General features: G+C 45.2%; 2 protein-coding genes across 57 annotated transcripts in view; one reads left to right on the top strand and one right to left on the bottom strand.

The window, feature by feature from the left end:
• The window catches only part of DENND6A (DENN domain containing 6A), a 34,933-nt gene extending 24,805 nt beyond the window's left edge, over positions 1-10,128 (bottom strand). For 3 of the 12 annotated variants that reach the window (XR_015701192.1, XM_087742973.1, XM_087742972.1), the window contains exon 1: positions 2,116-2,338. Coding sequence is in view for 11 of the 12 variants with exons in the window: in XM_087742973.1 (XP_087599099.1) it covers positions 2,116-2,298 (183 nt within the window). In the remaining variant the exon portion in view is untranslated. Of the gene's footprint in view, positions 1-2,115; positions 2,339-6,185; positions 6,322-7,382; positions 7,545-7,727; positions 7,822-8,438; positions 9,951-10,013 lie in introns of those variants that run through there. The other 9 variants (XM_087742980.1, XM_087742983.1, XM_087742982.1 and 6 more) reach the window with 9 other exon arrangements.
• A 186-nt stretch (positions 10,129-10,314) lies between these two features.
• The window catches only part of SLMAP (sarcolemma associated protein), an 87,429-nt gene continuing 82,115 nt past the window's right edge, over positions 10,315-15,628 (top strand). For 24 of the 45 annotated variants that reach the window (XM_087742930.1, XM_087742928.1, XM_087742957.1 and 21 more), the window contains exons 1-2: positions 10,316-10,469; positions 10,603-12,054. In XM_087742930.1, coding sequence (XP_087599056.1) covers positions 11,857-12,054 — 198 coding nt within the window. In that variant the 5' untranslated portion in view covers positions 10,316-10,469; positions 10,603-11,856. Of the gene's footprint in view, positions 10,470-10,602; positions 12,055-15,628 lie in introns of all 45 variants that reach the window. The other 21 variants (XM_087742923.1, XM_087742921.1, XM_087742927.1 and 18 more) reach the window with 2 other exon arrangements.

The following is a 15,628-nucleotide window of genomic DNA, read 5'->3' on the forward strand; positions in this document are numbered from 1 at the left end:
TAACATTTTCCTATGCTATCTTACGCTAAGCAATACACTCAAATGTAACTTTTTCAGTAGCTGAATGATGCTGAACTGATCTGCATCTAGAGCCAGAGGACCGGACTACAGACCAGACTTGAATTCATACTCCTCTTCCTCACTAGCCGGTGTATCTTCCTAGAAGTCAAAGGAAGAAGAGGAAAACCAGTTGTAACTGTTACCTCTATCCTGTCACATCTGCCCGGCCTTTCCGACCTGCAAGGACGGCCGTGTCAGAATGATGCGGTGATAATGAAAGTAAGCACAGCCCAGGTGAAGTTTTACCAGATTTCACAGCGTTCTTCTAAACAACCTTACTAAAGAAATGCAAAGTGAGAAGTGCATGAACACCATTCCTGTGAGCTACTGCTATGCCTGCTCTTCATCACCAGAAGGTGTTGAAGATGAAGCTGCCTATCAAAAGCACAAAAGCAAAGGGGAAAAGACAAGACTGCAAGGTGGACACAAAGAAGCAGAATTAGTGGAGACCATTCACTTCCTAGTTTCCAAATGTTTACCTCTGTAATCTGAATGTCCTTTACACGCATTTTATTGCCCCCCCAGAAATAATAATCTAACTTGCTGGACAAGGAACAAAACAAAAAAAAACGTAATTTGTAGGTGAAAGAAAATGAACTTGAAAAGTTAGGTTACTGGAGGAAATATTACTTTGGTAACTACTTGGGAACTCTTCCCCTCAAACACAGTCATAAGAATTTTCTTCTAGAATTGCAGATTTGGGCAAGGAGATGCTTCTTTCTGTCTAAGGAGTTTCCAAGAAAGAAATAAAACATCACCTTTTGTGTGTGTGTGTGCAACAACAAAAATGCTTGCTTTGCATTTCTGTGTCTTTTAATATTCTGTACTGTTAAATAACCTAATTGGTAAGGATTCCAGTGAAACTAAAAGCTAATTATTCTTACTGCAGCAACATAACTGAAAAAATCAGGCCTTAGTTATGTAGACATTTAAAGTTTCATTTTATGCATCCACTCAACTAAAATTAATGGGACTGTTAACAGCTGTTTGGAGGCAGGACAGGGGCTACTCTGTGCTTCCCTCAACTACAGAGCACATTATCTGCTTCAGCCACAGGTTATAAAGAACTTGTCTTTGTTGCTAACAACACTTTATAACACCAAGCAAATATCATTTAGATAATTAGCACAGTATGTTGGTTTCTTGTTTGCATTTCTCTTGCAGCCAAAAATGCATATCAATTATGTATTTTAAATACTGTAATAGTTAGCTTAGTTGAATTTTAGGCCAATCTGCCATACATTTATGCTAACACCACTTTAACAAAAAAAAAAAAAGAAAGAAAAAGCCAAGAGACTGTTCTCCGCACACCAAGCGTTTGCGGCACAGTCGTGTGGCGAATATGGTGAAACAGGATGCGAAACTGATCCAAACGATAGTTATTCTTTCCAGTTTATTTTTCAGCCCAGTCAGTTCCCTAATGCAGTTCCACATGCAGTTTCATAGATGTTTGCCCGTTGCACAAAATGGCAAAGAGCAGCAGGGAGTTAAAAAACCCTGCAGTCTGGCATCGTCACACTTTGACATTCATTTAATGGTGCAAGGAAAATGCTCCAAACATTTAGAGAATTTATTTGCATACCTTAGCGATCTGAGAAAACTGTTACTTATGAAGACTGCTTGCATTCACACTGTTATTATGCTCTTAAAATCCTTAACATCTAGACGTCACGGAGATCAGCGCTATTCGCACGTAAGGAAAGGTGGTGATGTATTTAATACAGACCTTGCCACGAGACGAAAACCATTCACAACGGCACACTGACGTGACAACCAGCATCGTGAAAACCGCTGAACTCACCTCAGGCTCCGTGACAGCTGCCCCTGGCCAAGGCTTTCCCGCGCAACGCTCCCCCCCTCAGCCGCCGTCCGGGGTTTTGCACAATCACGTTCCTCTCACAGCACCGCCGAGCTTCCCCGCTGCCGTGCAACGCCGGCGCCAGAGGAAGCGCCCGATTCCGGCGGGGCCCGGCCGCAGCGCCGCCCGCCCCGCAGGGGCCGCTGCCCCGAGCGCCCCGCACGCCGCCGCAGCCGGGCGGCCGCCGCCTCACCTACCTCCACCGCCTGGCCCAGCTCCAGGTCGAAGCCCACCACGCAGACGCAGTGCAGCCAGGCCGAGAAACGGTCCCAGGGCAGCAGCGACAGGCACCGCTCCGGGCCGTCCGGCTCCGCCAGCGCCGCCGCCTCCTCCCCGGCCTCGACGACGGCGCCGCCCGGGCCCCGCTCCCGCAGCGACATGGCGCTGCCGGCCCGGGCCCAGCCGCCGGCGGCCACGTGACCCCGGCGCACCGCCCCCCCCCCCCCCCCCGCTCCCCCGGGGCCTGGAGCCGCCCAAAGTGGGCGAGTCCAAGCGGGCGCGGCGAGGGGGGAAGGCCGGCAGCGCCGCCACGCAAGGCACCGGCAGGGCCCGGCCCGGCCCGCCGCCGCCGCCGAGCGCCCAGCCGCGGGAACGGCCCCGGCTGCCTCGCCCTGCGCAGCGACGGCGCGGTCCGGCGTCGGTTCCGAGCTCCGCAGAGCAGCGGGCTGGCCCGCCCTGAGGAGGAGCGCGTTCCCCCTCACCCGGGGGCCCGGGACGGGGCGGCCTCGCCGGGGAGCGTGTTCCCCACCGTCTCTCGAGCTCCGCGGGGAACGGCTGGGCAGCAGGCCGCGGGCAAGCCGCCGCAGCGGCGCCTGGCCGAGGTTACGGCTCAGGAACGAACAGGCGCGTCCTACCCCGCGTCCGGAGGCGGACGGACAGACCCCCCGGCGGACGGCTGGGCAGCCCCCCCCGAGACTGCGCGGGAAACGGGAATAACACAAATAAAAGCATCCCGATCTCTTCAAACCTATCTTAGTACCTTAGCCAAAAGCCAAGCTTTTTATGTAATAATGTAAGAGCTTTCAAATATGCTTTTAGCACCGTCCATGTCCCGTTTATATTCCAGTAGGAAACCTTTTGGGGAGTTGGAAGTGCTAAATAGCTACTTTATTAAACAAACAAACAAAAAAATCACACACCCCCTCCTGACCTGTAACCCTTACTACTCAGTCATTCGCACCAGACTCCTGGTTGACTGCTACCAGAACAGCTTCAACCGCAGCAGATGCAGGCAGGCTGGCTGCCGAATTACTACGTGCTGGTTTTTCCCAATAGAAGTTGCAAACATTAAGCCCAAGATACCACATGTATACATACTTCATAGAAAAATTACGACTCTTCAGATGCACCATTTCCTTAAGACCCATCAACGACATTTGTTTATCTATCAAAACCAAACTGCTAGAAATTAAAGTTCGCTTTCATCATCGCAGTAATTTCCTAGACAAAGGAGGAACAAACATGCAACTCAGACAAAATTATAATACACAAAATTATCATTGTAATAAATATAACTTAAGATCTAGCAGCCTTGAGTTATCATAAACCATTAGCGGCGAAGTGAATTTTAGATACAAACTAAGATAGGAACGGAGCTACGTGGGGTGCGACGGGAGCGGCACGGGAAGGCTCTGGCTGTCCCCCGCTGCCTCAGGCGGCTACCATGATGCCACAGGGCTCACGGACTTTCCCAACAGCTAACTCCTGGGCTCCCTAAAAGATGACTATTGAAAATAAGGCATGGCTAAGCCTTAGCTTCATCAGGTTAAACCCAGAGCAACAATTCCGCAGTGGTATTTCATTTGCTGTCTTCATTCAAGAGCTGAAACAGGGCCTGGCCAAAAGCTTTTATCCCTTGCTTTAAGAAAAGGTATCATCTCACGGCTTCTTACAAGCCTTCCCTTGTTTATGTTTTTGTCCTTTCCCTTGTTTACATTCTTGCTATCACAGGCAGAACAAAATTGTAGCTATTATTATCATGCATTCCCTTCTAGTTTTTGCTGGCCTCCACTTGTAAGTTTTCATGTGGATAAAAAGTATAAATATGGACAAGGAAAATAGGAAGAATAAAGTACTTTTAGTAAGACTGATATTCTCTGCTCGTTTTGTTAAACAAGCAACGACCAATAACTTAATTCTACTTCATGCTTAACAGAAATAATCTTTTGGCAGCAGAAAGTTTAGAGACACGATCTTTGAGAAAGAAATCACTGAGAAAGAGAGGATCCTCACCTGCTGGAGATATTGCGAATTACTAGAGAAACAGTAGTTCAGGAAGACTTTCACCCAGCCATTTCAAATAAATCTTAGTTTTGGTAAAATGTGGGATGGTCTTCCTCGGTTGGGAAAAGATGTCGACTGTTTAAGAAAAAGAATGAAAAGATTTCTGCATGTATTTTAAGTATTGTAACGTTTAGAACAACTGAGACTGACTGCTTTCTCCTTCAAGAAGCATATCAGTGCAGGACAAAACACAGACTTCAAAGCTGGCGATCTGCTAACTGAGAATGCCTTGCTACAAATTGCAATGCAGTCTCATGAAATAGTAGGGCTCTGCACAGGGAATTTGCCCTTACAAAGCTCTACGAACTCTCATTTTGCAGAAAGACAGCAATCTGTTCATCTAAATATTCGGCAGGGTTTGGACAAGAGTATCTTCCAGAAAAAGCATCCCCTATGATGTCAGGGCTGGAATAAAAATTAGCGTGGGCCTGTGTGGGACAGCTGGATGCTGGAGAGCCAGGACTGCTCCGCGTTTCTGCCCATCTTGCTTTCTTCCACCCTCTATCTTTCCCCTACAGCCGCTATCTCTGCTGTTCTGGCCCGCCTCTCTCAGCGGGACACTTTCTATCAGGTAGCAGCAAATGTTGTGTTGGCTGCTGGCGAGCCAATTTCCATCAGCTTCAGTAGGGAGCGACGGTGCAGCCTGTTCATATCCACTCAGGAACACCAAAGGACCGGATAAACATCTTCTGCTCACCTCACCTTCCCCCCTCCACTCCCCGCCGTGAGATTTCAATTTAAAGCAGTACTTCATTTGCATCTGAAAATTAGATCTGGTCTAACAAATACATTTGTTTAAAACAAACACACACCAGAAATGTCACACTGATTTTTAAAACACTTTTCCTTATTTTTCAGACAGCCACAGAAAAGATCAAACATTTCAAAAAGTCAACCTCATATTAATAGAAAAGCAACTAAGAGCTGGTTACGTGATGACTATGTTCTACTAAAACGATAAAGCAGTGAAAATGCCTGATATACCAACTTACCTAATTTCATTAGAAATTAAGAAACATTGTATGTAAAATTAGTTATATATTAGCATAATACTGTATTAATAGTATGCATGTTACGTTATACTTATTCATATATACCATATACATATATTATCAACACACTATACAATGTATATTGTATATATAGATAGGACATATAGACTATATTTATAAATAATGTATTTTATATATAAACTGTAGAAATATAGCATATGCGTATATTTAATATATAAATAGTATATTCTATGTATGCTTATGATATATATTACATGAATATAATTGTCTGTTATGTTAGCAAGATACTAATTTGTATACTGGGTACGAGTATCTTTCAATAAGCTTAATGCAAACTAGAAATAGGAGCAGGGAAGGGTCTGAATGAAAATGAGATAAATGGAGAATCCACCTGACAAGAGAGGATTAAACCAGCTGAGTTGCTTATTCCTTCAAAATTAATGCTGAAAGATAATGCAATTGTTCTTTACATAATCAGTCAGGGAGTTAGAAGATCAAGAACAGAAAGTAAGTCTGAAACTAAATAACAATGATAGTGCTACAATAAAAAAAAAAAAAGTGTAACCGCCCTTGAATAAATGTGGGCTGATATTAGCATAAGTTTTCTAATCACCGGAGAAATAAGGTTTTGAATGAAGTTTTCCAACAAGAGTAGTGGGGAGTAAAGTCCTGGTAAGTTTTGAGGAGCTCGGTGATTATAAAAAGGATTTTGTGTGATCCCTGTCACTGCAAGCAGCGGGACCGAGTGGTCAGGCGCATACATACCAATGTCTGTTTCTGTACAGAATCTTTTACAAAGCGGTTTACACACAGTGGTTGAAACACCATGTAGCAAAGTTCATAGTTAAAACTGAAACCAGCTCTTAGATGTATTACAGCCTTCGTGTTATCTATGATATTTATTAATCTAGGATAATTCGGCTCTTTTTCAATACGATCATGAAAACAGCAAATAACCTATTAGCAAATACCTGTTGTTGTTTTCTGGTAACGATCATCATTCTGAGGATACAGTCTTGCTCCATTTACTTCTCACGATACACCAGCATGGACAGAAACACACTGCTAGAGAACACATTTGTAGAATGTGTATGTATTCACCAGCTCCTAAAACAAACATGTATCCAAAAATTCAAACTGGATTGCTGCTCTCTTGACGTACGCTGCAACTACACCATTTACGCCCGTGACCGTCCAGCGATACGCACGATCATGCATGCTCCAAATATTGCGAATTTTATCAAGAATTGCAACGAGAATATTTCAACAAATTGTAGAATCACCACAATGTCACAATAATCTTGCCAGTCCTTGTTTAACTTTGTGAGACCGCTTTTCCTTCTTAAGAAAAAAGTGATTACATTTTCAGTCACTGCATCTCAAAAGCAACTACAGAGCAGCGAATATCGGTCTGAGGTAGTTAGTCTGACAGCCATGCAGCTTGTCCTCCCCCTGCTCCTCTAGCGGACGCAAGGTGATTGCTGTCAACTATATTTTTGTAGTGTTAACACTCAAACTGACACATCCATAGCTCCAGGAAAATGAACCTATTGCTCTGAAACAATTCCTTACTTTTTGACAGTTCAGCTTGATTCTGAACGTCTCAGAAGCTACTTCTGAGGCAAGTTTGTTTTGCAAAAGATACAACATTAGGATGTAAATAACAGTCCAAACTTTGCTATATGTTTCCACATTGCTCTATGTAGCAGTAAGTGCCTTTATAGACTGTCAGATTTTAAAATTTGGTATGGCTTAAAAGAGTGCAATTATACCTAGAATTTGTTCTATTACTGAAAATCAGTGAGAAATTGATTTAGTAAATTGCTGATGAATGAGTTTCAGGGATGAGAACTCAGGAGAAAACTGTGCATCTCCAACTTTCTCCTTACTTGTTTATTCTGTTTTCATTATCAGTTTGCATCTTAGTTTTTATACTAGAAACTGAACTTTTGCTGTGCCGTATGCCTCGTTCATTCCATATGTAACAATCTCTCTTGACTCAGGATCTCCCACTAAGCAACTGGTTCACAACCCCTTCCCACTGACAATCTTAATCTGATGTATATTAATATTTTGGGTAGCCTTTTAGATCATCATTGCACAATACTCAGAAATCTGGCAGAGTTGCCTATAATGATGCTCAGAGTTTTTCTTCCCTAGTCACTTACAGTTAACTTAGAATTCACAACAGGCTGCCTTCAGCAAAAGATCTTCTTTTTCATCAAGCCATTAAGACTACAGAATCTCTCCTGCGCTTTGACACATTCAAGCCAAAATCCAGCTGCTTGCAGGTATGCACATGAACTCTACCTCTGCTGCATTTCATCATCCTGAAACAGACACCAGCTCTTCAGGGGTCAAATGTGAGAGTCACCTCCCTCCCATTTCCCTTATCCAAGATGGCTATAGAGCGGGCTGCTTCTGCCCTTAGCTATGATGGCCATTATAAAATTTTTATTGACTTCCTGCCCGGAAAAAGGATGGCCACCTAAGTGGCATCTCGCTGCCCTCACCTAACATGGCTGCCAAAGCTCACTGCCTCTTTCGGTGGTGTGGCAAACCGTGGTTCGCAGAAATGAAGCGTGATGTTACACATCCTCCCGACTCCTGCCGAGCACAGAACAGCAGCTGAGCATTTTATACTGAGCTCTTTTCATCCACCTGTTGCTTTCCACAGTTCTAAGATGGATACTTTCTGGTAAGCATCAAGTACCTCATAAAATACCCATACAATAATTGGATCCTCATTTCAGAATGCAACCACTTTCTATCTTTTTAACTTAGGCTATGAGTCTGCCCCTGGTAACTTTTGAACTCATTAGGCAATTTGAAATAGGAGTAAAAAAGTCTAATAATTAAACCCATCCAACTTCTCTGAAAGCTGGCACTCATGCAGAAAAGGAAGGCTCGAATTAATGCCCTTGTGGAAAAGCAGGTAGAACTCTGTTGTTCCGTGAGCCACTTGGCAGCGCCAAAAAGTATTAGAAAAGCAGCTGGCACGTACCATTGCTTCCCCCATGGGACTGTCAAAACGGGATTTCCCCAGGGGACAGAAAAGGGTTCAGGATACCATAATATGGCAGTGGCTTACAGTTTAAAGGACACAGATGCTTAGGGTATTAGGTCGTTCTACTGGTCGCAGGAAGACTTGAGAAAGATACTGTGCAGACAATACAGTATGAAATTTGTTTGAATCTCAATATCTAAAAATTATAAATACTTACAGAGAACATCAGAAAAAGATATCCACTGCTCAGCTTATCTTTTTCACTTGATTCTCTTAGGCCCTATAGATGGTAATGGTTCTTCTTCATCTTTAATTTTACTTTCAGGCTTTCTCCATTAAACATGCATACAAAAATATAAAAAATGCTCTCATAAACATTCTTTTAATTCCAACACCTGTAGTACCCTTTGTTCCCACTTTTTACGGCTTTGCAATGCCAAAATGTTTTCAATTGCTTCTACTTTTGCAACTTTTTCCCTCAAGTCTAACTCCTGATGGACTTAAATTTATTCCCCGTTTTCCCCATCCTCTTTTGATACCACTTTCCTTCCCCCTTTTGATTACTTATAGCACTTTGTGTGCTATAAACAATAGCCATACTGAATTTCCATTTATTTAAAAAATGAGTAAATTAGGAATATATTTCTCACAGTAGTATAATCTCATAGGCAAGCTGATGAAAGCCATGAAGTGGCATGCCAGATAATTTTTTGGTTTTCTCCTGTGAGGAGAACTGACAACTACAGACAGTCCTAAAGCTTCCACCTATTAGTCTTTCTTTTTTTGTCTTCGAAAATCAGACTTGTCCCTCATCTTGGATTTCATTTCTTTGCTTCAAACACAGATGTTACAGCCTGGTTTTGCTGTCTTTCTCTCATTGGATCACTGGAAGAAAACAGAAGAAAACTAGGCTGCAATGAATCAGCCCCCCCATCACAGTGCAGTCAAAAAGGAAGGGGAAAAAAAAAAATGAAGACAACTCTGAGATTTTACTGCACCGTCAGTAACAGCACAGCAATCATGCTTTCTCTCATACTGCACTGCCTTACCTCAGTTGTTGCTTATTTCTCTCATATATTGCTGGCTAAACTGCCTGGCCCTGCTCTGCTTCTCTGCTCCACGGCTGCCTGGCCTTTCTGGCATCAGAGAGCGCTGCCGTAGCCCTAATCCCGACACCTTGTCACAGGGTAATTATAGTGCTGGCGCGACTCCAACATCTCTCATATCAAACAATCTCCGCTTGTTTGCTGTATAGGGAATGACGGCCTTAAAAATGAATTCGGACCGGAGAGACCTGTTCGGCACTAGCCTACCGTATGACCTTGAAAAAGGAACGATCTTTCCTTGGCTTCTAGAAAACGGGGATAAATGCGGCCTTGGGCGACGCTGCGAGACCTGCTGAGGGAGAGCGGGCAGCAGACGCCCGCCCGACCCCCCCTCACCCTGCCCTGCGCCCGCCGTTACGCGACCGCCTCAAGGTCCCCCCGCTCCAGCCGGGAACCAGACGGCAAAAGGCGGCCGGCGTTTCTCCCTCCCCAAGACACGTCAAGTGACGCTGCGGCTTCCAAAATTTCCAAGCTGGGACCATAAAACGACAAGCAGAGCAGGGGGGAAGCAGGAAGATGCCGGGGAGGCTCCTCCGCTCGCCCTGTGGCCCCGGGCTCTCCTCAGGGCTCCCCTGCCTGGCGGCGGACGAGCCCCGCTCGCTCCTTCCCTCCCTCCCCGCCCCAGGGCAGAGCTGAGGAGAACGGGGGGGGGGGGGGCACAGAGCCGGCCCCCGGGGCTCACTCACCTCGCAGACCTGCCCCCGCTCCCACCTGCTAACGCCTCCCAGCCGGGCCCTTCCGCAGCGGCCCCGCTCCCCTCTCCCCGCCTCACAGCAGGCCCTCGGCCCCGCGCAGCCGCCCGCGCCCCTCACGGCTCGGCCCGCCGCCCCCTCCCCTCGCCGGTGCCCCCCCCCCCCCCCGCCCCGCGCACCCGGAACCCCGGCAACGGGGCGGGGCCGCGGCCGCTGCCGCAGCTTCAGCGGGCCCAGCGCGCCGCCGCGGAGCCGCTTCTGCGCCTGCGCAGCCGCCCCCGCCCAGGCAGGAGGCGGCCGCCGCGCCTTCCCTTTGGTCAGGCCCCGCTGAGGACGGCTCCTCCCTCCGCCGCCGCCTGCCCTCCCCCCCGACCCCCGCCCCTCCCCGGCAGCGCCGCGGCTGCTACACCGGGTAGGTTTCCAGTCACTATGGCGGCCGCTGCGCTGAAGGTAAGGGAGGGAGCGGAGCCCTGGTGCGCCCCGTGCCCCCCCTCGGGGCCGGGCACAGCGCTAGGCCGGGGGGAGGCGCGGGGCCGCGCCGGGCGAGGGACGCGTCTGACCCGGTTTGTTTTCGGCTCTGCAGGTCGGAGGAAAGTTTTCGTGGTCGGCGGCTGCCTGAGAGGCAGAGCTACCGAGCGGGAGGCGTCCGGGCCCGGCCGCCAGGCCTCTCCCGCCGCCGCAGGGCCGGCCGCCGCCGGGCCAGCCGAGCCGCGCTCGGCGGGCGGAGAGCGCGGGGGGCCGAGGAGCGGGCCCTCCTCATGCGCAGCCACCTGCGGAGGGGCTGAGCCGAGCCGAGCGGAGCGGAGGGGCCGCCGCCTCTCCCGGCCCGCCGCTGCCCGCGCCGGGGGCTTCTGGCGGAGACTTCCTGGGGCAGCCCCCCGCCCGCCTCCCTCCGCCGCCGGCCCCCGCCCGCCGCCCGCCCGCCGCCCCGCCGCCCCGGAGGGACGCTCGCCCGCTGCTGCCAGCCAGAGCCGTCGCGGGCACCGCCGGGAGGAACCTGTCAGTGCGCCTCGTAGGCCGTCCCCGAAGGACCCTTCCCACGCGGTGGCTTGTCCCCGAGAGAAGGAGAGTTTGAAGCCCTCTCCATGCCTTACCAAGTTCCTTATCTGAGTGGCTGCCTGAAGCTGTAGACCAGTCCAGCTTTATCTGGTGTAGGGGAGGAAAACAGTGTAGCTCTCATACCCCATCCTAAATCGAGGACCACCTATTCCGCTTCGGTTTAATATACGAAGATGGTGAAATGCGGATCGCCATGTGAAGCGACTAGATCCCTGTTGTGGAGCCAGGGCTTCGTATTCACCTTCCAACTCCCGATCTGCGCGCTTTGAGAGAGGAGGCTAATCCTTCTCCCTTGTCCCCCTTCCCTAAACCTTTCCTTGCTTCCATGTTGCATTGGTCAGAATTTTGGTCAGTGTTGTTTACGGAAGGGGGGGGGGAAGAAGGCAGTTGAGGTTGCAAACAAAAGTACTTGTATGACTCATCTACTTGGATTTAAGACGTTCTATCCTTCTTTCAAGGAGCCTTTGCTTCTCTTTGAAGGAATCAGATGCTTGTTCCTGTTCTTCCAGAGGAGGATGGTTTGAAAGTTGTACATTCTAGACTTTTTTTGAGCCACTGCTGATATTATTAAGACATAATGGGGCTTTTTCACTGGATTATTGCCAGAATTAGTTTACACACTGAAACAATGAGTTGTTAGGCCTTTCATACGATAATGTTTGTCCTGCTTTAATATAAAGTTGCTGTGGAGGTTTGGGTTAAAAATTGTGGAGGACAGCCTGCATCAGAAGAGGCTCTCTTCATCTCTGGTTGGTGTGGCAACCCCAATCTGTCCTCGATGCCTTCAGCCTTGGCCATCTTCACTTGCCGCCCGAACTCTCATCCATTTCAGGAGCGTCATGTCTACCTGGACGAGCCTGTCAAGATCGGCCGCTCAGTGGCTCGCTGCCGGCCAGCTCAGAATAACGCAACTTTTGACTGTAAGGTGCTGTCCAGGAACCATGCTCTTGTCTGGTTTGATCACAAGACAGGCAAGGTAAGGTGTTTTCTGTATTTAAAAATAATGAACTCGACGTTTGTTTTAGCAAGTCCCTGTAGATGGCAGATCACTTTGGTTTTGCAGTAATAAATATGGTTTCATGTGGAAGGAGTAAGATTTGTGTTATAGTTAAAATGATTACTTTTCAGGTAAGTTGGTAATTTCTTACTAAGCAGAAACTTTAAATATTATTAAAAGTACATAAAACAGTTGAAAATGGTGATAAGTACTGAAAAATTTGCATGTGTATTATTCATTGCTGGAAGTAGGTGATTTTGAGGTGAGTAATACAAATCTGAAAGCACCGGCTTGTATGAATATAATGGTGTAATAGTGTTTTTTCAAATGCTGAGAAATAACTATTTTATCTGGGCATGTAAATCAATCTCATTGAGAGGAGTGTCAAAAAACGGATTTAAAAAAAATACCGGGTTTGTTTGGCACTCTTCCTATTTGCCCTTTTCAAACTTTATATAGAGTATTTTGTTGTTTGGGTCTGATAGAAGGTTTGTTACTGGCAGCAGGAGTGTAACAAACTGCATACAAGATATTTTCTTATCGATAGTGAAAATGGTTTTAAAATATATCCTGTGTTGTCTTAACTGTTCCTCTCAAAAGGCTAAATATCTTGTTAAGTGAAATTTAGGGGTTCTGTAGTGCGTGTTTTGTCCACTAGGGATTGAACTGGGACAAGTAAAGTTATTTTACTTAATGACTGTCAAGTTAATTTTAAATATCCGCAAGAAACGAACAAAGTGCAGATTTCAGTTGCTCAGCACTGTGTTGGTTGTTGGTTTTTTTTTTTTTTTTTTCCAAATATATTGATGTTATGGCCTAGAGCTTCACATGCTCTAAATCAGCTCTGGTTTTTAGTTTCGCAGCATGCCCTTCTATGAAATGCAGTCAGCGTAGCTCTTGATTTTGAGAATAATATGGTCTGTAATTAATGCAGTATTTTTTGCTAGTGTGACACAGCATGAGGAACAGTATAACGCAGTCCAAGTTCTTAAACCTTCCATTGTTAACTATCCTATGTAATGCAATACCTGGGCATGATGGGACAAGACAAGCGTTTAATTTCTTAAGGCTGGGTTATGGCATGGCTTTCAAGTTACCTGCACGTAAATTGTGCAAAGTCCTATCTGTATTAGTGTTTCATTAAGCATGTTGTTTTGGCTCTGTTGTGCATGTCATGTGTATTCTTGGCCACTTTAGAAAACTCAAGTGCATTAAATATTTTCAGTTTAAGCTTAGTCTTTAACCTTTCTTGTTTGACTCAAAGTAAAGTGTTCCAATTTATTGTACTGTTTTTAAATTAGAAAGTATTATGCACATAGCTTTTTATCAACATTTCTCATGATTTATAAAGATTTTTACGACCCCCATGTGCTCTTTTATGGTTACAAATAGTCTAGCCATATTAAAGATTGTTAATTTGACAAAACATTGAGTGTTGAGCAAGTCTGTTAACTAACAGACGAGCTTAAAAGACAGTCAGCTGTGGGGTTTTTAGTTTGCTTTTAAAATTCAGTTAGCTTTGGCTTTTCTAATACAGGTCAAAAAGCATACGCTTATTCATTTTATCTAGCTGATCTAAAGTAGCAGCTTGGTAGTAGTAGGTAAGTGGATGGTGTGAGGATTTGATGGGGATCTGGATGAGAATTGCCCAGGTGGGTATGTGGGTCAGTAGCCACAGTGATCAACTAAAGAGGGGGTTTAAGATCAGGTGTAGGAATGCATTACTCTAAATTTTGCATGTTAGATGTTGTGGTACTGTAAAAGGTTTAAAGCATTGATACAGCAGCATGGAGAATTTTGGATTCTGTGTTTGTTTCTTGGCAGTGTGGTCTGTTTTTTCATCTGGTTGAGTATCTGAATGGTAAATTGTGAGATCGTTGGAGCAGGGGGGAAAAATGCATCGTTAGAGGTAACAGATATAAAATGCTGTTGTGAAAAGGCAGGTAGAAGGTGTCAGTAAAAACAGTCTTAATCTTGAATTGCAAAAACTACTTCAAAGAATTCTGTGGTGTTTTCAAAGTACAAACAAAAACATAAAACTATGCCAGAACGTTTGCATGCAGGAATATTTATTATCATTGTTTATAGAACTTCTAATGAGTACATCTCATTTAGGAATATGTTATTATCCTATCAATGACTTATATTTAAACCTGCATAAATTCTTTTTGCCACAGTATTTGTAAACATTTCTTAGAAGCTTATATATAGGACTTTTATCAATTCTGAATTTTATGAAAGATAAAAGACCTTGAAATGTCAATTTAGTAACAGAGAGAAACCTTCAAATGATTCAAAATAGTTCGTGAATGATCTGGGGCTGCAGTTTTGAGTTGTGTACTTCTGTGGCAGTACCAGTTTCTGGGATTCCCAGTCACTCAGTCCAGTCTCTGTGCTGCCTCTTGAGCTGCCTTTCAGTTATACTCTAATATTTTTTTTTCTTGATTGTTTGGAGTTTTGTTTGTTTTGTTTTAGTGAATCATGCGAGTGATCCTGTTCGCTACAGAGTCTGTAAACAGTTGTATCAGCATAATCTGTAAAGAAGGGCAGAAACCGAAGAGAGGGAGCATCAGTAAGCAGTGGCAAGGAAACTAGTATACAGTTGTTTTGTTATTGTTTTTTTTTTTTTTTGAGGCAGGGGTAGGCTTAAGCTGAAGTATGTCACATAAATAGACCAAGTTGAAGATGATATGTTACTTACAGTTGAACGATGTGAATGTTTACTTTGTGTGAAGGCACTTTAATTATGCATGGAAAAAGTTACGTGCCCAAAGGAGATAATGTCTATGTAATGCCAGCATTATTAAGGATAAAAGTAGGATGAGTCTTCAAGATCACCAGTAAATAGCAATTAAAAGCAGATATTTAAAGTTGGATTTGCCTTTTAAAATATTTCTAACGTAATATGTAAGCCTAAATATGTGTAAGATAAAGGTGGAAGGAGGTGGGGGGCGGAATATCTGTACTCAGACTTTTTCTGTGCTTAGTAATACTTTCAGAGACAACCAGTGCAATGCCTCTTTTTCCTTGTGTTTGTAGAAACTGTAATATCTCCTTGTGGATTTTTCATACAGCAATAACATTAGAAGCTTATGCTTAGAGTTGATTTTTTTTTTTTTTAGTAATTACAAGTTAATGAATCTTTTTAAGAGATGCCTGAAAAAGTGAGTCACTGGAGATGTAGGAAGTGGATGTTGTGCTGAGCAGGGAGCGTTCCAAAAAGTGTGAATCAAAGCAAAAGAAAAAGTGGGCTATAGTTCAGAAAATCTAAATATGTTTGTTCAGCTTCTATCACTGCCTATGGGCAGGAACTCTGTAAAAACTGCTTAATTGAAATAGTCTTAAACTTATTTTTTGGGGGGCGTTTTGTATGTTTGTTTGTTTGTTTTTAAAAATAAGTAAGTCGAAAGCCCTGGAGAATTTGTGTGTGACTTCTCCCAGGCTGAAATGCTTCTGGCAGATGTAGTGGAAGCTTTTAGTAGAAACCTGAAGTTTCCAACAGATATCCAGGCTCTCAAAAATGGGAATTATTCAGTGCCTTAGATTGTTGTGA

Source organism: Nipponia nippon, unplaced genomic scaffold, assembly GCF_047370975.1.
Source record: "Nipponia nippon isolate SJK-2023a ecotype South Korea unplaced genomic scaffold, ASM4737097v1 scaffold_9, whole genome shotgun sequence".
Classification (NCBI taxonomy): Eukaryota; Metazoa; Chordata; class Aves; order Pelecaniformes; family Threskiornithidae; genus Nipponia; species Nipponia nippon.